A 21490-nucleotide genomic window follows, 5' to 3' on the forward strand; every position below is an offset into this window, starting at 1 on the left:
CAAAGCAATGGCTAATGCCAAAGTCACTCACCCCTGTGACTTGACAGCGACCAGAGATAATGGAAAGGTGTGTGTGTTGTTTGGAATGATGAGGGGCACGAGATGCTTGATGAAACAACACAAAGCAAATTTTCTCTTGCCAACAACCTTGGCCAGGCCTGAGTCAAGGTTATACAGCCACAACTATCTTAAAGGATGTTTTCATCTCTAGCTTTTGTGAGCATCATCGTGTTTTCCAAAAGGAAACATATTTCACTTGACCTTAGTAGGACTTATTGCATCCTCTCTTCTCGAACTTTATTGCAGTATGTATGTGTGTGTGTGTGTGTGTGTGTGTGTGTGTGTGTGTAATAATTGTTTTTTTCACTTTCCCAGAGAGAAGATTGGCCCATGCACAAGCTGGAATGTTCTCCCATGGTTGTTTTGGGAGAAAACTGGAATCCCTCAGAGACTGTAAGGCTAACTGCACGGATTCTGGCCAAACAGGTGAGGAATTGGGATCACGTTCAAGTGTGTTTTATTTTTATTTTTCTTAAAGGTCAGAAAGATGAGTGAGTGACCCATGTGATCATCTCTCGTTAAGTGTCCTTGGGACCCCATTTCTGGTCACATCCAAATGGATGGGGTTGGGAACAATGCTGCACGTGTGAGCTGGTTTGTTTGACCTGTGCAGCTAGGATGTCACTTACCCCAGGCCAGGAACATAGCCACGGTTACTAAATTCTGAGCTTTTTGTGAGACAGGTTTACATAGAAAAATACGGCCTTTCAGGGCGTGAAAACCTGACTGACCATAATTAGAGTGTCCTAGGGAACCAGACCGGCCTTCGAAGCTTTGCACTGTTCCCATCTTTCCCCAGACACAGAGTGCACACTGCTCCCCACTCCCTCCGCCTCCGTCCTGTGCTGGGTCCTGCGCCTCTCCTTCTCGCTATTCGCCTTGCCCTGGGGTAGAACAACCAGCATGGCGTGTGCAAGGAGAGGAGAAAGGAAAGGAGCAGAAAAGTAGAAATCGAGGCAAGGGGAGGGGGGGAGGGGGGGAATGAAGACAGCCATCAACAGTTTCCTCCAAAGACGAAGCCGGGGCTGGCGGTCCTGACTCCCCCCAGTTTGCTCAGGCCTTATTGATTGCATGATAATGAGACACCTGATCTTGACAGGACCAAACTAAAAGGAGGGGCGGAAAATGCCATAGGACTTGTCCTTGTGACACGATGAAATGGGCCACACGGAGCTTAGAAGGTGTCTGTCCACGGAGCTGCTTGCTAGTGATAAGCAGGGGGCAGGGCCTCGGTACTGTAACTCTTTTAAAGCTGAAATTTCACCTGCCTCTTCTTTCTGTCTTCCCCCGCCCCACCTTCCTCCGTTTAAAACTTTGTTTTTTCCTTCATCGAAACCAAATGTGATCATGACCAGCTCATATCTGTCCCCAGACCAAGTCAGGCTCCTCAGCATCGTAAACAGAAGGACATTTCTGACCTCTGAAGTCATGCTTCTGTTATGTTCAGCCTGGGTCAGGTGCTTGCAGACATGCGCCTTCGCTGGCATCAAGGCTGGCTTGTAGAGTGAGACCGAAAAATCAGAATGCTTTTCTGCTGGAGGAGGTTAACTTTTGAGTCCTTACTAAGTGTCATCTTTAAATATATGCCAAATACTTGGTCGGAAGGAAAGGGTGGGAGAAAATGGTGTGACTGGGTGAGGTGTCAGGGTAAGTAAGCCATCTGATTTGACCCATAAGCATCTTGGGAGGATTGGGTGACCAGTCTGCTGGTTCCCCCCCAGCCCCACCTCCTGACGTTATTGAAAGTGTGGTGGTTAAGAATTCAGAAGGAGCTGGTGCCCTTTCTGAATGAAGAGTTTTCCCAGGCAAAATGACTTCCTAATCTTATAGAAATGGATCCCGTGAATGGGAAGATTTCCGCTCTAAAAAAGAACTATTGAAATGTTTTGGCACCAGGAGGGTAGTCTGAAAGCTGTGATGAGTTTATACCAGTTTCATTCAACTTTTATTATAATTACTACTATGACTAATAGTCTATTAAATGACAAGTTACCTGGCCATCTTTTCATCCCTATAGGACTTGATGATTAAAAAAAACCCAGACCATTTGTATTCTAGTCACTTGCAAAGGATTCGGGGAGACAGGCTACCCAACTACCAAGGGGAAGCGTAGCATGTTAACTAGGAAGGTGAGAGCGCCCGGCTGGACCACCTGTATACCCAAGTTGAATAGCCCGATTACAAAGACACGGCCTTGGGCCAGCTCTTGAGCTCCACGTTTGAACTCTTGTCAACACCAAGTTTATTCATGTTCTCAAAGCCTGGCGGGTTTACTATTGTCAGCTCCTCTTGGGGCGTCTAGAACAAAGCCGGCAACACGTTTCAAGTGAATCTGGGCTCACGGATACAACCCAAAGTGTTCTTTTTAAAACATGGAATTTGAGATCATTTTAGCTTATGCTTAAAGAAAGTGCAAAATGGATGGGGGGTTTGATTTTGTTCCTTTTTAGAAGGAGAAATAATAAATGGGACGGTTCATCTGTAGACTCGGTCCTTTTAAGTCAGGGACCTAAAAAGTTGTTTTCTAGCCGCCGTTCTTTCCCATAACAAGCATTTTTGAGCCTACTGTGTGCATAGCATTATCAGGGTGTTAGGAACGTGGCAGATGCTTTTAAAAAGCTTTTCAAAAGCGTCCTTTGGATTTGGATGTTTAGGCAAAAGCTCTCAGAGCCCAAATGGCAGACTCCTTGGCCAGCTCTCTTTACTTCATTCAGAACTATTGCCTTTTTCTTCATGTTGATGTACAAGTGAAAGCACTGTTTTTTGCACGAGGTGTTGAAATCTGTGTCTGTGTGATTTCTTCCCCAATTACTAGAAAATCCACCCAGAGAGAACACCTTCAGAGAAATTGTTAGCCGTGAAGGAGTTTGAATCACGTAAGTCTCCCTGTGACTGGCTGAGGAGTTATCTTACCTACACATTATCTGTGAATTAGACAGGATTGAGGAAAGGAAGAGATAGCTGGATTCTTAGTGGTGGGGGGGATTTTACAATTACCAGTTTTTATTTTGACTTGTGTGCTGTTTTGAAAAATGAATATAACTTTTTTTTCCTGAGTTGCTAGGACTGCTAGGAAATAATTAAGGGGAAGTAGGAACTTACAGGATGAATTGTTACATCCTACGCTATCTCCTGCTGGCTCTCCTGGCATGCTGAGTAGTTTTTGGATCTTTGCTGAATTGCAGTCCTGTAAACAGCTGACGTCCTTACTGAAAGGCATTAAATCAAGGGCTGTCCCCTTTCTTGATCATGACATAGACTCCAGGGCCACTCGGGGGGCCCTTGACTTGACCAAGCTAGTTATCGGTCATCGCCACTCATTCCTGACCTCGTTGCTAATGGTCAGTTGAAATTCCCTGTCCTGAGTGATTTCCAGTTGTCAGAGGAAGAGAAGAAAGAAATGGCACGCTTTTCTTGCCCTAGCGTTTATCCGTTAGACCAAATGAGGAGGAGGAATATTTCCTGGGGGCTCCACGTATTTTCTTCTCCCGCTTCATGCCATTTACAGTACCAAAAGGATATAGCTAGAAATCCAGAGTTTTCTCCCAGCTGAATGATGGTTTATCCACAGATCTGGATAAATTAGACAATGAGAAGAAAGATTTGATTCAGAGTGACATTGCTGCTCTCCATCACTTTTACTCCAAGCACCTTGAGTTCCCTGACAACCATAGCCTGGTAGTTCTCTTCGCACAGGTAAGAATGTGAGCATCAAGTGACACGTAGCCTAACCTTTCCCCGCCTGAGTCCCTCTCCCCAGCACGTGGTCGGTGAAGATGAACGAAAGTAGAATGATGGCATCTGCCTGGCAACATGGTTCTTGAACTGTCGGGCCCTGTTTTGCATCACCTGGCCAGGTGTCCTTGAGCAGATCAGGGTGGCACCTAGGAAATTGATAGTGGCACATAGGAAATTCACCCTACCTCTGCCTCCTGCTGCAGGAAGGGTTTATGAAAACACAGGAGTTGCCAGTGCCTCAGTACCATGGCATACTGGAAGCTCTTTGAATAGAAAAGACCATTTGAGGTTCCTATATTAAATTTTACTCTTCTCTTAAACCTTCCCTTCTGACATTAGTGGGCTTTTTTTGGTTGGTTGTTTTCGTTTTGTTTTGTTTTGTTCCTCCTACCAACACTGTATGGATAAATAGAGGCAAATGCAGACGGCCCCAGGAAGGACAGTCACCACAGAGAGGGGCCCAAGTGGGTCTACGTACAGGAAGTCTTTCCTGATGGTTGCTAAGAAATCCTATTTAGAGGAGCCTAGGTTTACCAAAATCAGATACGATAAAAAAAAAAAAAGAGTCTTCTAGACAAGAGCAACTGAAAGGTGCTAAGGCTGGTTGCCAAATCAGCCATTTGGAAAGGCTGAGGCTCCGTTGGGCACGGCTAGGACACGAGAAGACAGTGCAGCCGGCACCCTTTGGCTGAACGCAGTCTGGCTGCATCAGTCTTCTGTTACTGTGAGGGTGGCTTTCCCTGGCATGACTTACCAGATCGGATTTCTCTCCCTAACGTACCCTTGCGTTTTCCCCTCCAAGCTGAACGTGTAGTTGAAGGTGACCTTCCCAGAAAGAGAGATACTGGAATACTGCTCTGTGGGCACAAGTAGTTACATTCCCCTGCCAGAGCCTTCAGTGCCTAGATGGATAAAAGAGCTTGGGTAGATACTTACACATTTTCATCTTAGGACAGAGTAAGCATCGCCTATATACCCCTTGACCCACTAATTCCATTTTTAGGGATCTAGCCTAAGGAAGTAATCAGAGATTATGGACAGAAATTGACATGCAAATTGTCTATTGCGTGGTTCTTTTTAAAACCAAAAAAAAAAAAAAAAAAAAAAGAAGTAAAAAAAGAGAAAAAGAAAAGGAAGTACATATTATAAATGGTCAGCCGTAGGAGTTTGGTAAATAAATTTTGGCTTAGCCTTACGATGGAAGGTTACGTAGCCTTTATAAATTACATTTCAAAGAATATCTGAAGATGTGAAAAACATTGATGATAAAACATTAAGTGTAAGAGCAGGGGAATGTGTAATATGAAAATTTACTTATGTAAAAAAAAAGTTGAAATGGAAGTTCACTGTTGGTTATCTCCTGAGTTGTGGAAAATTTTTGCTTTTTTGTTGGATGATTTTTCTGGATTTTCTACAATGAGCATGGATAACTTAAGAAAATACTAAAAAGGAGAAAAGATGAAAAGCACCCATAGTTCTCCCACTTTAAAAATTGCACATATCAAGAAAGAAGTGAGTCATCACCACTTCATTCACCTACTTCAACCCCTCTGCGAGAAACACAGTTTGATGAGTTCCTTGATAGATTTTATGTGGATATATTTCTATTGTGTGACTGTCATAATCAGAAAAAAAATGCTGTTCTCGGTAAAAGAAGAAATGGGTTCAAGTTATGAGTGTTAATAGACATAATGAAAAACCTTCCTGATTTCATTATATGATCCTGGGATTATTACAGCATATTTCCCTAAGCATCCTAAGACAGTGGATTTGGGTGACAGTACAAAGTTGGGGAATTGACTTCCCTTACATTTTTTAAAAAGCTAGATACATGACTTCTTTTCTGGATTAGATGAGGCATGGTTCTGTGAGAAAGCAAGAGAGATGAAATAAATACAGGTATCTTTTCACTGCTAACTGTGGAAAAAATAACTTTTTTCCAACACAGTAATGCATGCTGATGGGACTTCTCAATGTTGACATAGTAGATATGGGACCATAGTTACCAAAAATCAAGGCACTTGGTGTCACAAGCAGAAATATATTTGTGCTGAAAATGACTCAGAGTCCTTGAAATTTGGACTGACTCAGAAAATCCTGGAGATAGATACAGATATATATATATACACACACATGCACACACACACATATATAACTATAGGTAATTAATTCCTTGAAAGACTTTATACTTATCAAATCATAATATCCACTCTGAGATTGTGTGTGTACACATAGGTGCACATACACGCACACATGCATATCTTTTTTCCATATATAAATTTGAAAAGGGACATTCAGTACCCTCAAAGACAACTTTAAAGCAAAACTGAAAAGTGCTGTTCCAGCCCCATACCGCCTTCTGGTCCTGCCTTTCAGCCCTCAGCTGCATGTCTGCTGTTCCAGCCTCTGAGCCCTTTCCTCTCTCTGGTTCGTGGGAGGGTGTTGTGGGTTAACTCGTGGCCCAGCAGCAGCTGGCAGCAGAAGGTGACTGCACTCCTTCGGCAGCGCCGAGGTGCATTTTAATCACCGGGAACATATGCATGGTTGGGAAATGTATTTTTGGTGTGCAGCCTACATCTAGTCTAAATGCTGATTATGAGAATAGCTTCAGTAAGGCACTTAACGCCTGATTTGACTTGAAAAAACGGACGATGGCCTATGCATCTTTCTTTTTTTTTTTTTTGCGGTATGCGGGCCTCTCACTGTTGTGGCCTCCCCCGTTGCGGAGCACAGGCTCCGGACGCGCAGGCTCCGGACGCGCAGGCTCAGCGGCCATGGCTCACGGGCCCAGCCGCTCCGCGGCATATGGGATCCTCCCAGACCGGGGCACGAACCCGTATCCCCTGCATCGGCAGGCGGACTCTCAACCACTTGCGCCACCAGGGAGGCCCTATGCATCTTTCTTAACAGGAAAATTCACTTTTCTTCCCTAGGGATATTTCAGAAGGGAGGGAAAGCTAGCAGGCAAATTGCTATGCAAGTTGGCTTAAACACCATTACCACCTCCCAGAAAGGAACAGTGATGGTACTTGTGCTCACAGGAGCCGTTCTTTGCAATGAAGAAACACACTGTCTCCTCCACAGTGAGAGGAGGGCGGCAGAGGGAATAAAGCCGACCAGTGGTCGTGCACCACTGAAGCCTGAAAGCATTTGGAGTCATAGACAGTCCAGCTGAGAACCTCGAAGAGGAAGAGATTACGAAGCAAAGGGGCAAGTCTCCTTCCCCGACCTCCCAAAGCTAGTCAAGAGCTGTCGGTCCCTAGATCAGTGGTAAAATTGCTAAATTCTCTCATTCATTCTTCCACTTTGCAGACGTCTGTTGTCATCCTGTGGGTACCAGCCACTGCTGAGGCATGTTAGTATCCAGTCTGAGACTGGGTATAGAGCATTCAGTTCCTGGTACGGTGCGGGACGCATAGTTCATGCTCCAGTAAATTTTGTTGAATGAATGAAGGTGCTGATTTCCTCTTAACATAATGTTGGTTGATGGTCACTGATTAATGATACGATAGTTGGTTAATGTCCTGATGACAGAATAGGTTAGAGTACCTGAAGCTGGCACAAAAAATAGTATGCTAAGTCTTCTACATAAAAATGCCCAACACCTCAGCATTTCAAAAACTGTATATTGTTCTCCTAACCTACAGTCATCTCTTTTTATGTTGAAAATTGTAAATACTGATTGTAAATGTGTTGAATTGTAAAAACTGCAAGTCAAACCCATCAGAGCCTTTACTTCTCTATGTGCCAAGATTTCCAAGCCTTTGACACTGGCCCTTCAATTTTAAGTAAAATTGAAACATTAAGAATCAGAGATCAGAACAATTTTAGAAGAAGCATGGTACAGTGAAAAGAAACACTTGTGTTTCTGATGGCTTTGCTATCAGAATGGCTAGTTTGAATTTTGACTCCTGCTCTGCCACTTGCTACTTATATGGCCTTGAACAAGTCACTTAATCATTGACTTCCCTGAACCTCAGTTTCCCCATCTGTAAAATGGGTTATGCCAGAGTAGTAGTATGGATTTATGAGAGGGTAAATATGCAGCACCCAGCCCAGTGCCTAGCCCAGAGTAAGTGCTTGGTGGGTGCTAGTTTTAAAAAGCCCATCCATTGGCCTGAAATGCGCCAGTGTGGTGTGTCTGGTAGGAAGGAGCCTGGCTGCAGCTCACGGGCTGAAATCATTCAGCACGCAGGCTTCACAGACAGCCTCATAGCTGTGGGGGAGGGCAGGGCTCTCAGCCTTTGCCACTGGCTTTGGGTGAGTCACTGCCCCTCACTGACCTTATTTTCATCATCTGAAAAGTAAAGTGACCGAGTCCCCTTCCAGTTGTGAAGTTTTAGATCCAAATGAAAAACACCCACCGAATTAACTGTCTCCCAGGAGCCTGGGTGTTCCTGGAGAGCACGGATTTTGGCCCGTTCTTCCTTCTCTGCACAGTTGCCCAACATATAAGGGTTCCTCAGTGGATGTCTGTGGAAAGAGTGAGTTTATGAAACAGCCTGAAATTGGGGAAGTATCGTCCTTATTTTCAGCCTATGAGCTCTAAATTAGACTTCCAGGATGTTGAGAGCTGCCCTTGGTGATTTTCAATGTAATATTTCTTTTCAAAGATGAACAAGTAGCCAGTAGTTGATGTGGCTGAGGCATGAAGGAACATTCTCAGTCCCAAGTAACTTCAGGGCCTTGGTCCCCCTGCCTCTCAAGGGGATGGACAGCAGTTGGATTCGCTGTGTAAAGGCTATTGGCAACAGCCTCACCTTATGAGCTAGGTACCAGGTTGAGTGACTCCTTTTTTTAATGGAGGAGAACCGAGGGCAGAGGGACACGGTGATGGGCTTAAGATCCCACACCAGGTCTGTGGCATAATTAGGATTAGAGTACAGATGTCCTGACTCCCATGCAGATGTGCAGACTTCAGTCCTTGGAGCCTTAGTGGTTTGTTGTGCTCTTGGGCTACCATGGGCAGGTGGGCAGGTGGGCTAGACTAAGGGTGCTTCAGCCCTGACAGTTCTGCTTATATTTGTTTACACATGAGACTGATCTGTAAGCTGTGTTTGAACATAAGATATCTTGGCCAAAAGAAAGGTTTTCAAATCACTAAATCAAACATCTTCCTAGTTAATTTGTTAAAGGTCAAAATTAAAGAAATGATTTCTATCCAGAGAGAAGCTTTAGCTCTTTTTTTTTTTCTTTCTCTCTCCCCCTCCTTTCTCACTACAGGTTAACTGTAATGGCTTCACAATTGAAGATGAAGAACTTTCTCATTTGGGATCAGCAGTATTTCCTGAGTAGGCTGAGTGTGACTTCATTTTTTTTCTTTTTACTTATTTATCACTAATTTGAAATTTTTTTGATTTTTAAATAACCTCCCTAACTGCATGTGGCAGACATGAAACTCCAAGTGAATTAAGTCCCCTTTTTAATTATGCCAGATTTCAAATATTTCCCCTGCATTTAAGGATCTGAAGGTAGTAGTTAAGACAACAGTTGCTTGGTAAGTCCTGCTAGGTAGAGAGTTGTTATTAAAGAATATTTTAGAGTGTGCATAGAAGGAACAGCCCAGACCCTGCTGAGAAATTTGCTTTTTGCATATCTGTGGTTCTGGGAATCTTTGGGTTTCTTCCACTCAAAGGAAAACATTAATTGCCAAGAATTGGCTGTAGACTTATGTAGAGACTATGTAAGCTTCTTGTCCATCTGTCCTTTTTGAAAAATACCAGTATAGAAACAGCACATTTTGGAGGGAGGATATGCTAAAGTAGTGAACTAGGGAAAAATTTCAAAGAACTGTAGGATTTTTCTTTATGTTAGGAATACTCAAGTAATTCAAGAAAGGCCAGCCAGTTGAGCAATGGAGATCATTATAGCTCTGATTGTAATGGACTGCCAAGCATGGCTTTGCCGTTATCTATTTGATGGACAGTATAGTCTCCTGTCCATAGATGCGTCAGTCCCCTGACATCAAGCCTTGGCTTCACAGATGAAGCAAAGGAGCCCTTCCTGCATCCCCTGTCTTGAGTTCCTCCACCCTGTAGATTAGTTTCATTTAAAGTGATGTTGCTTGATATAAACTACAGGAGCCCCTGCCTCTAGGTTGAAGCAATTGCAGGAAACCCTTAACACCCATGCTTTGGCCATGGATGGCACGTGAGCCCTACATGTCTGTCTGTTGCTGCCCAGCTCTGTGCATCGTACGGGTCTGAAGGACAGAGAAAAATCTGTTCAGGTCCATGTCCCCTGATCAGCTGTCACAGGCTTTCTTGAACCAGAGAAACAAAAAGTTTATTTCCGTAGTATTACTGTTTCTGTGGCCAAAATGGTGTTATCTGCAGTTAGAATTCTGATGGTGAGGAAAGAAGTGGTTTGGGGAAAGGTTCTTTGGGACCTTTGTCCTTGGGAAAAGGAAGGAGAAAAAGAAGAGAAAGGTGATTAGACCCTCCTTAGAAGGCTCATCCTGACATCTTCAGCCCTGAAATGAGCTCTGGAATGTCTGCTCTTGGTATGTGAAAGATCAAAAGCAAGGCTAAGAGTGGTGGTGCTTAAGGTTTCACCCTGTCCAGCAGTTGCCAAGAGAATGGCGGTACCAAGAGCATGAGTTGTGATAGGTGTCCTGCCTTCGGGCAGCTCCCCCGCCTTCATGAGGAAGATCGCCAGGAATCTGTCTTGAAATGAGTTACTTAGTACTTTTGCAAAATGGTTCTAGAAACCTGCTCTTCCACTAAGAACAACTTCTGGTGCCTTTCTTTATCCGATTTCCTAGTGCCTGATTCTCTGTGCATGACTTGCCGGGAAGCAGGGTGGAGGTGACGCTCCCCACAGACAAGACAGGGAAGCCGCCACATGGCCCTGCCCATGGCAGCCACCCCCTTCACCCGGACCTCTAGCAGCCGCTCCCCTGGTACACAACGATCCGGGGGCAACTCCTCTGCATCAGGCTCTCCAACCCGCTTGCTTTTGTGTGTTTGTGGAGCAAACAGGAGAAGGGGTTTTGGTCACTGAGGGTCAGACGAGTCACACCGGCCACCAGAGCCATGATGCACAGGGATGTGAGTGCCCATCTGAGCCCCAGTTTGGATCCAGGCAGTTTTAATTGGAGGGAAAAAATCCCTTTGGCAGAAATCATATCAGCATTGTGATTTCCAAGGCAGCATTTTCAGAGATCAAGCACTTTTCCCCTGTAGTTTAGACATTTCTGTTCTCAGAACTTTGACCTTGATATAATCAGAAAGCTCAAAGCCCTCGCATAGGCGACTCTCTCTGTCCTCACCGTCCCTGCAAAGCAGACCGCAAGCAGCCAGAGCAGCAATGTCCCAATTTTCCAGATGAGGAAATTGAGGTGCAGAGACTCAGACGGGCTCCTCCAGGTCTCTCAGGGAATCACACACCCTCACTCAGGAAGCCGGTATCTCCCGCGGTGGCGATTTCTCAACATCTAAAGACAGCATGTTAGAAGTCATCCTCTGATATAAAAAGCTGCCTGGCAGTGACAGCCCATTTGTCTTGTACAGTGTCCAGTGGAGGAGCTGTTCACTGTAGGTGTTGAGTTTTGAGTCCTGCATTTAACAGGAAGGAATTTGTTGTTGCTGTCTTTATCGTTGTTGGGGGGGGGGGGTTGGGAGTTTGTTTTTGGCTTAGAAATCACCGTTTTGAATTGCAGATCTCACTTTTCAGTATTGTTCAAATTTAAGATGTTAGATATTGTCGTAAATGCATGCACAACAACCTCTTAGACTCTGATGGCCAGCTATTAGATTTTTTTTAATGTCCTACAAAGATCCAGTTTCTGTAACTTAGCAAGTAAGTGGCCAAGGAGTTACCTGAACAGTACGTCTGCCTTCCTGAGAACATTGGGTTTTCTCTTCTGATTGACAGTGTTGCACTGATGAATCATAGTTGTTGCCCCAATGTCATTGTGACCTACAAGGGGACCCTGGCAGAAGTCAGAGCTGTACAGGAAATCCACCCGGGAGAGGAGGTGAGTGCGTGGCTGAGGGCAGCCGTGGTGGTGAGTACCATCCTCAGTCCCTCCAGGGTTCAGGATCAGACCTGTGGCTTGATCCAAACTTTCACCTTCCATTTGGCGCTCGCCATGTCCATCTGTGGCCAAAAAAAGAAACCAGGGAAGAATAGATTTGAGTAAGGTTCCTCACAGAGATTTATAGAAAATTGAGACTGCCAAAATGGCCAAAATGCAATCTTAGAGTCTGTGTATTCCCATTTCCAAATAATTGGGTTTGAGTTTATTTTTGATTCATGAATTTTGGCCTGTTCCCCCCCGGCCCACAAAGAGAAAAGCAACCCAGCAGTAGCTAACAAGTTACAACTCCAAATGACATCAACGGTTCACGTCATATCGGTTCCACATCTGAACTTGGGAGGGTTCACTTTCTAGGAATGGAATGCAGATGGCCAGGTATACACACTGATGGGACAGGTAGAGGCAGTCTGTGGCCAAGGGCCACCATTAGCTTCCCTCCCTAACTTAGGGATATGGAGCGAATCTGGTCAGTGATTCCCTCTCCTTTCCTGTGCTGTGGGTCCATAACTACCATGTCAGGTGCCTTGAGAACACTGGCCAGGCCTTGCCAGATGTATGCTATACTTTATCTTAAAGTAAATCTTAATATCCCTAGCAAGACACATGAATTTTTAGGGCATGTAATCACCCACTTTAGATACATTTCAGTTTAAATAATCTCTAATGCTATTTTTTAAGTCGCATGTCTGGATATTTCGAATTTTTTAAATATCATGATTAGTGTAGGAAATGATATGGGCCTCGGTTTCTCTGGACATTGTTAACTAACCCACAGCTAAACTGGGAGCCCCACGCCCCAGGTACAGATCAGACTTTCCACCCTTTGTGGAGTTTGTCCTGAGGAAGGCATCTTGTTTTGAGTCGGTATCCTGGTTTCCGAGTGTCTTGTGGAGGCTGCCCGGTGCCTCTTTTGTTAAAACAGCCGATTGCAGTCAGTAGAAACCTAAGTCACCAGGACCCATGCCTGGGGCTGCCTGGAGCAGTTTGTCACCTGGACTGGCTGCGTCTGGGCCGCGAGCGGCCTTTGTCGCCATCTTCTGGGCCCTTCTGTCTGTTGCACCATGTGCCCATCAGTCATCTCAAAGAGATGAGGCAGGCTCTGGCCACTGGGGTAGGGCAAGGCTCGCTCCTGTTGTTTTGCCCTCCTGCTGTCATAAGTCAGACATGCAATCTCCTCCTTTTGGGCAAGTCACTGTTTTGGGGGTTACCTGCTCTACCAAGGGGAAAAAGCCACTCCCTGAGGTGTCAGATGAGCCACAGGGTCTCTGTTACTGCCTGTTGCACTGGGGAGAGCTCAGGGCACCTGCAAGCACCTGGCCTGTGTGGGTCCCCCACCCTCGCCTGCCTGCCAGTGCCCGAGGTTACTGGCACAGTGACGGCTTTGGGACCTCCATCTGTTCAGTCAGACGTTTGCCTGATGGTGTGGGACGAGCAGCGAGTGCCATCCCAGTGAGTAGATAATGGACAGTTAAATGCTGGCCTCCTCCATATGCTACAAGTCTGTTATAGAGCCCGTTAGAAAAAAAGCAAGGACAGGAGAACTTGATGAGCCCAAAGGTAGGACTTTTCCAAGTTCTCTGGCCCGGCTGGGTAAGGCAGCAGCTTGCTGGTGGCCTAGGAGCTGCATCCTCCCTGTGCTGGCCTCTCCCGGCCTGCTGAGCCGAGCTTCCTGCTCCATTGCCAGCTGATGGCAGGATAAAGGGAAACATACCATGTGTGTGTCCATGTCCCCCCTGCACCCACCCAGCAGTGCATCTAGGCCGTCCCGGGTTGTGAGATCAAAGAGGCTAAACAAAGACCAGGAAGAGAGGGCAGGGCCAATCCCAAGGATGAGTAGACTCTGCCCATCGTGGCCTTTGCTTCTATACACAAGACAAGGGCATCTACTGCTGGGCCAGATTCACGGCTTGCTCTCTGGGGAGGAAGGAAACGGGATGCTTCCAACCTTCCAAGTTACTGTGTTAGTGATTCCTTGATTCTGTAGGAGATGGGTAGAGAAGCCCTTTCTTTTCACCACAAGGAGGTGAGCTCAATTTAAGGAATTCAGTGTGTTAAGGTAAAAGACTGTATCCTGAGCTCTGGCCCTCCTGTCCCTGCAAGGTCAGCATCAGGAATGTTTGCAGAGCGACAGGCAGGATAAGGCGTGAGTTGGCCTGTAGCAATCTGCAGCATCAACTTTTTGGACCCCCTTAGGTTTTTACCAGCTACATTGACCTCCTGTACCCAACAGAAGATAGGAATGACCGGTTAAGAGATTCTTATTTCTTCACCTGTGAGTGCCAGGAGTGCACCACCAAAGACAAGGTAAACTCCCCGACCCAGCACAAGTGCTGACTGTGCTCTCTCTCTCAGGGCCTCTGTGCCAAACGAGCGCCCCTGTCTGACTTGGGGCGTCTCCTCCTGTCGTATTTTTGAGGCTTTAAACCCGCCTTACTAGCATTAGCCCGGGGGAATCCAGTTAGACCAGATCTTTGTTCAAACCTGATTCTCGCAGCTGATTAAAACATTTCCATCACATTGTTCAGATAAGAGAAGGATTTGCCAAATTGCTATGTCTTGAAAAGAAATGGCTGCTCAAAAGAGAGGGAAGGGAAAAAGCACATGAGAAAGAAACATTTTCAAGCTTTCCCACCTATTCAGCAGAATCTGAAGAATTTTTTCTGGCATTGTGCAAATTATTTTGTCAATGGCACCCCTCCTTATTCTATTCTCTTGATTTCACAGATGTCTGAACACACATATCTGCCCACAGCAAACATATTCTCGGTGTCTTGCCTAGATAAGGAGGGTCTAGAAAATTAATATTTTTGTTTTTTTGTAAGAAAGTAATGAGTATTGAACTTCTCTTAGATCCCCTGCCTGATTCCCTTTCATTCTTTTGTAACTTTAGAATGGGTAAGCCTCTACCTCTTCATGGGAAAACGTGCTATTTGAGAGGTTTCCCCATCAGTATGGTTTCCGTGGGAAGTAACCTGTGGACATTTTCCTCAGGATAAGGCCAAGGTGGAAATCCGGAAGCTCAATGATCCCCCAAAGGCAGAAGCCATCCGTGACATGGTCAGATATGCACGCAATGTCATTGAGGAGTTCCGGCGGGCCAAGCACTACAAATATATCCTTTACAACCAACCCTCCTTTACAGGGGGTGTTGGGGAGTTGGGCACGGGGAACGGGAGAAGAGTGGGTTTCAGATCCTGAATATTGGAGGAAGGATGTGTCCTGGTAAATGTTTAAAGACTTACTGGCCATGCATCACTTGGAGGCAACTACATCAGCATTTCATGATGTTGACCTTATCTGTTTCTCCTCCTTTGACCAGTTTGCTCAGGAGCACATCCTTGTGGAAGACTTTCATTGTCTAAAACTGCAGAACAGTTCCTTGAAGACCCTCACTGACTGGGTATCTTCCTTTGGGCAAAGCACCTCACCAAGGGTTTTGCTGTGTAACAGATGGAAACAGGCTCATAGATAGCAAGTAATTTGCCCAAGGGACACAGTTCACCAGGGCAGAGCCAGGTTTTGCCCCAGGTCTGCTAGCACAATCCATATTCTTAACCGCTATGGTATAGCATTTTCTTGGGTGTTGAAAAGGCATTAGATTCGTACTGAAGAAAGAAATAAAACCAGTGACAGGAAACTGGAAAAGGCACATTTTCTTCTGAGTGTAAAAAAGAACGTTCCCATGGTGGGGACTTTTTCCTTAAGAACTTTAGCGAAAATTCTCAGCTTGGGTGAGGATATAAATTTAACTAGAAAACTGAAGTTTTGTTTTGTTTTGTTTTGTTTTTGCGGTACGCGGGCCTCACTGTTGTAGCCTCTCCCATTGCGGAGCACAGGCTCCGGATGCGCAGGCTCAGCGGCCATGGCTCACGGGCCCAGCTGCTCCGCGGCATGTGGGATCCTCCCGGACCGGGGCACGAACCTGTGTCCCCTGCATTGGCAGGCAGACTCAACCACTGCGCCACCAGGGAGCCCAAAATTGAAGATTTTTGATTCTAATCAACATTGTTTACAGCTGAAAGGAGGCTCTGTTCCCTGTGGCTAAAATTCTTTGTGTTTAACAGCTGAGGTCTCCCGTTTCTCCTAGTTTTTTTCTTCCAGAAAAATATGACTCCTTTCACTTTTGCCCGGCTTTCTGTAATTTACTTTTTCGGAGGGTGAAGCTAGGGATGGAGTGAACAAAATAGTAACTCCTTGCCCCTGGGGCCTTGGGAAGCCTCCTAGCCAATCTGCCAGGCCTGTCCTTTCCTTGACTCCAGAGCACCCCCTAGTGAGCTGCTGGAGATCTGCGAGCTCAGCCAGGAGAAGATGAGCTGTGTGTTCGAGGACAGTAACGTGTACATGCTGCACATGATGTACCAGGCCATGGGCGTCTGCTTGTACATGCAGGACTGGGAGGGAGCCCTGCGGTACGGACAGAAAATCATCCAGCCCTACAGGTGAGTGCAGTGGCGCTTCCCATCATCTTAGCACAGGATGGAAGTGGGTGATTTAGAATGGTCCCTTGGCTGTTCTGTCTTGACGCTGTCATATTGGAGCATGCCAGGAGCAGCTTTCTCTCCTCTGTACACATCTGGAGGTGCAGGCACAGGGTGCTTCTGCTGGGCCCGGCTGCCCTCCACCACCCAGAAGAGGCACCCAGGGAGGCAGGCTGAGGTGACGCAGGGGGTGCTGGGGCAGGATCCCTCCCAGGACCCATCCAGGGTACTCCGTCCACAGTAGTTAATTCAGACCAGTATTAAAAAGCCACCGGTTTGTTTCGTTTCCCTCCCATGCCTTCCAAGTTAAATGGCACTTAGTAATCCATTAGTGGTTTTCTCTCCCCTTCTTTTGCTTTTTTCAGGGTGCAGCATCAGGTTTGCAAATGGGGAAACTCTGGGACTGGTGTGTTGTCTGTGGTTATTTAATATCCTCCCCTAGATTTGAATAAAATAAGTTGGATTTTAACTTGTAGTAATAATGAATGTTAACCGTGGGGAAGTTTCCATATTGAGGGGGTTAGTAAACCTTAAAGTGGGTGACAGAAGGAGGCTCTGAGTAGCCACTTCAGGGCCTGGATGGCCTAGATCAGACCACTGGGGCGTCTGTTAAACACATGTACATTATGCATTTACAGGGTCCTCTCCAAGACCAAGTGGATCAGAATCTCTGGGTATTGGACTTGAAATCTCTGTGTTCCAGAAGCACCCTGAGGGCTTTTGAGAAGCCCTCAGTACTTCTTCAAGTTCTAAGATTGGGGACTGTAAAGTTTATGTCCAGTCTGAATTTCCACTGCCCAGTCGGCCCTCCACTTACTTCACAGTGCCCTGATTAGCCAGCAGGGGGAGCCCGTGGGGGAAGCCAGCTCCTAAAATCTGCTCCTGGAAACAGAATTTGATACTTCAGGGATAACCTCAAAGCCTGTCCTTCTTCCTGAGGTGGGTGAGGAAGTCCTCTAGGCCATGTACACTTCCCTCTGTGGATCTGTAGGGAGAGAGACAGAGAATGAGAGTGAATGTTGGCCTTGTGGTTGCTCTCCCAGCAGGGCTTGCTGTGCTGGACCCTCTGTTAGCTTAGGGAGCTCTTCCGGGGGGCCCAGCCCTGGCCTTCTCTTGGTTGCTGGCTCTAGGGATCCCTCTGGGCAGCGAGTTGCCCACTGCCTAGGAATACAGCTAGAATGTGTCTGTTTTGGATGGACTTTGAGGATAGAGCAGGTAGAACAGACCAGCCTGTAAATAAACATTTTGAACACACACACACACACACACACACACACACACACACACACACACACACACACACACACACACACACACACACACACACACACACACACACACACACCAGCTGCCTCCTGGTCTCTGTTCCTAGGGAGATGGCTCCTTCCTAGGCAGGCCCCATCAGTCAGCCTTCAGTTAAAACCAGAGAGAATACCTGCTGTCTACAAAGCCTTCTCCTGGGCAATAGAGAAGGAATATCTAGAAGAAGTAGGAGGTATGTACCTGACTTCAGAGAGCTTATAATTTTGCCAAAGCAACTGATATCATAGAGTGTGACAGAAAGCCAAGGTCTTGAGACATTGGTATGTTTGTATCTTTAAGTATACTGTCTTTTTAATATGAGGGGATAGGCCTATTGTCCTCATAAAGAGGGAATTTTCCCAGTGCCCTGCGATGCGTGCACCTAAAAGACAAAAATCTGGGGCTGGGACTGAATGTTGTGTTTATACATGTTTTTCCATAGGATCTCCCCTGTAGTTTTTATGTGGTTTTTCAGAAACACACAAACTGCATAAAATGAAGTGCATCCACGATGGGTAGACGGGGTTGAACCATCCATGCCCTCCACCCAGCACCTGCCGGGGTCTGGAGGAGCCTGGCTGCTGTAGAGAGTGTGGCCATCAGCTGGGCGACCACAGCTCACTGCACCCGGCCTGTGGGCTCTCGGCAGCCATTGACAAGGTGGCCTGTTGTCTCTTCTCTCCTTCCAGTAAGCACTATCCTCTGTACTCCCTCAACGTGGCCTCCATGTGGCTGAAGCTGGGAAGATTGTACATGGGCCTGGAGAACAAAGCTGCCGGGGAGAGAGCTCTGAAGAAGGTATGTGTGTGATGTGAGGTTAGGAGGCCCAGTGCCTGACGGACTCCTCACACTTCCCTTCCTGCAGGACTCGGGTGACTGACGGAGTCATGGAGAAAGACTAGCCCTTGGCCGCCCTCCGGCCATAGGAGTGGGAGGGGGGTGGATTCAGCAGGCGACAGGGTAGTAAGTAACTGAGCCTTTGGCATGTTTGCATCCTGACCCTTCTGTTGGGAAAGGGGTGTCCACATTGTGGTTACAGGTTCACGGCTGTGGGGAAGGGGGTACTTGCCCTTTGTCCCCTGGGAAGCCATGGAAGTGCTATAAGTATGTGATCATGGTATGAGGCTGGCATTATTAAAATGTCTTTTCTGGTCCACTATTACTGATAAAAAGAAAGAAAAAATAAAAAAGGGACCATGGATAGGTCAGGAGACCGTAGTGAGGGAATTCTCCAAATTTCTGCCCTTCAGGATTTACAGATTCGTGATGCCTGGTTGTGGTGAAATCAAGGCAGTTGGGTCTGGAGAGGCCCTCAGCATGAGGATTATCCATTTGCAGTTTCTAAAATAGGCTTAATAATCATTGTTAGCGTTCATTGAGTATGGTTATGAGCCAGGACCTGCCAGTGGGCCAGGGGCCAGGCCCTGCCGCTCACAGAAGCACAGCCACCATCCCGAGTATTGGTTCTCATTGCTGTTTATATAGGAATCAACAGTTGATGAAATACAATCTTTGGGACAATTATTATTTATGTAGAAGACAAAAGTTGATAAACTGTAACCTTTGGACAATCTGTTTATACCTGTTAAGAGAATCTTTGTGAAAGTTGGGGCCGTGGACTTAGGCCTGGATGCCTAATTCTCCAGATTCCCCAAGTCTTCCCAATACAGTATACGGGAAGATGGAATAAGGTCCGACGTCCCAAATGGAAGGGCCAGGGCTGACCCAGCCTCGAAGTGGGAGTTAAGGATAAAATTTTCTGTTTTTAAGCTGTGGAATTTGTCTTCTAAGATGACATTTATTGCTTTGGTGAGGTTGGAAAAAAATTAACCAGTTAGGTCTCAACGGCAGAGTGCTGTTAAGTAACGAATTGCTGATCCCTGAAGGATAGAGTAGATCTGAGGAAGGAACACGAGTCCTGACGTGAATGCAGAGGGCAAGGAGAGACATTTAAACCAGGCGATTCCTGAAGGCTTGCACTCCTGTTGGTTTGAGATCTTGGAAGAGAATGGTAGAATAGAAAGGAAGGCCCGTCAGAGTCACAGGCCATCAAAAATTCCCTGTTTGGGGGAGGTGGGAATAATTGAAGTTTTTCGATCTGTGAAGAATACAGTTGAATACAAAAGAGCAAAATAAATTATTATGGATTACATTAGATATGTAATTCCTATATGCCAGGCACTATTCTGAACACTTCATGTGTATCAACAACTCTGAGAGGTATGTGTTATTCCTATTTTACAGATGAGGAAAGTGAGGCACAGAGTAGTTAAGTAAATTGCCCAAGGTCACACAGCTAGAAAGTAATGGAGCCACTGGAAACTCTTGCACTTAAAGAAACCTTATTAAATATGTGCTCTCTGGATTCCTCACATGAAACTTGTGCCTATTTTTAAGTTTTTAAAGAATATGTATAAAGATGTAGGCATGCACTTTTTGAAAGGGAAAAACGGTTTAGTCATGTCTTACACATTAGTAATATGAACTAAAATCAAAAAGGTTTGTCCCTAAATCAATTTCTCTATCCTTTCTTCAGCTACTGAAGAATGTTTTCCTCAGCAGTAGAGACTGGGTGACTGGTTGGATGTGAGAGAATCTTGTCTTCTTTTCTTTTTTTAAAAAAAAGCCAGACTCTGGAGGCTAACACAGGTTCTGAAAGCCAGTTTGCATCCTGTGCCTTCAAGCAGAGAGGTCCAGCCTGAATTAAAGTTAGCCCGGGGGAGGGGCAAGGGGACTGGCTTCAGGCTCTCAACCCCTGTTCTCTCTCTCCTAGGCCATTGCCATCATGGAAGTAGCTCATGGCAAAGACCATCCATACATTTCTGAGATCAAACAGGAAATTGAAAGCCACTGAAACTATGCTGACATTTTAGTTTTTATTTAAATCCAAGTGCAGAAACCTTCGAGGATTTGACCGTTTCACATCATACACGTCATGCCAGCATCTCTGTAAACTCATTGGAATGAAAACACGACTTGCACTTAACCTTACAAATGGCTTACTTGAATGTTGGTCTTAATCTTTAACCTTAATATCAAATTAATTTTTGAATGCTTTTTTTCCCCTAAAAGATAATGGCATGGTTTCATATATTATAATATACATTTTAAAATGCAGTTATTTTCCCTTCATGCCTACTGTAATGTTCTAAACAAACATGAATGATGAAAGAGAATTAAAAAAGGTAACAGTATATGAAGTTTGTGTTTTCCCCTGTCGGTCGGGGCGGGGGGAGGGGATGTCGAAGTGGTGATGGAGCTGGGTCTTGGCATGGATGTTGCACCTGTTCTGCGTCAGGCAGGGAGCTCAGGCATGCTCACCCCCAGGAGTGGGGTCTGCAGCCTCGTTAGCCTGCAGCTGCTTTCCCTATACAGTGCCCATGGAGGACGACAAGACCCAAGACTGAGAAGGTGCAAGAGGGGAAGAAAGGTATCAGTAGCTGAGAGCAGTTGAGTGATATGGGTGCCCCTCCCTGGCAGGAGAACGTGTCAGTTTCAGTTTTTTCTGTCCAGTGTCTGGTATCCCTTCAGTGCATAATGATTCTGTGCTCAGGGTAAGCCTGAGCAGGAGAAACATTTTTTCCTTACCGACTCCATGTTCTTGAGCAAACGCTGATCTCTCCCTGCACGGCCGGCAGGAATCCAGCTTCGCCACAGCCTGGACCACAGCAACCTGCAAGTTTCTCAGCAGCTGCTGCAGAGAGGGGCACAGCCCTGAGCACCGCAGCGTAGGGATGTTTCTTGGATGGGTTTCTTCTGATCCAAAGAGAGGAACCTCCCCATTAGGTAATAATTAAAGCTTGATGGAGTTTACACTCAGCTTTCTTTCAGATTCATGGTCTGCAAACAGCATGGAAACAGCTGTGAATCT

The 21490-nt window shown here is 46.0% G+C and overlaps 1 protein-coding gene across 1 annotated transcript in view; it reads left to right on the forward strand.

The window, feature by feature from the left end:
- The window catches only part of SMYD2 (SET and MYND domain containing 2), a 49521-nt gene extending 28708 nt beyond the window's left edge, over window positions 1-20813 (forward strand). Inside the window, exons 3-12 of the mRNA XM_060091120.1 lie at window positions 376-486; window positions 2876-2936; window positions 3632-3756; window positions 9022-9089; window positions 11674-11776; window positions 14033-14143; window positions 14831-14951; window positions 16104-16278; window positions 18309-18417; window positions 20393-20813. Of these exons, the coding sequence (XP_059947103.1) occupies window positions 376-486; window positions 2876-2936; window positions 3632-3756; window positions 9022-9089; window positions 11674-11776; window positions 14033-14143; window positions 14831-14951; window positions 16104-16278; window positions 18309-18417; window positions 20393-20473 (1065 nt within the window). The 3' untranslated portion in view covers window positions 20474-20813. The remainder of the gene's footprint in view (window positions 1-375; window positions 487-2875; window positions 2937-3631; window positions 3757-9021; window positions 9090-11673; window positions 11777-14032; window positions 14144-14830; window positions 14952-16103; window positions 16279-18308; window positions 18418-20392) is intronic.
- Window positions 20814-21490: the final 677 nt, after the last annotated feature.

Source organism: Mesoplodon densirostris, chromosome 2, assembly GCF_025265405.1.
Source record: "Mesoplodon densirostris isolate mMesDen1 chromosome 2, mMesDen1 primary haplotype, whole genome shotgun sequence".
In the NCBI taxonomy this organism is placed as follows: Eukaryota; Metazoa; Chordata; class Mammalia; order Artiodactyla; family Ziphiidae; genus Mesoplodon; species Mesoplodon densirostris.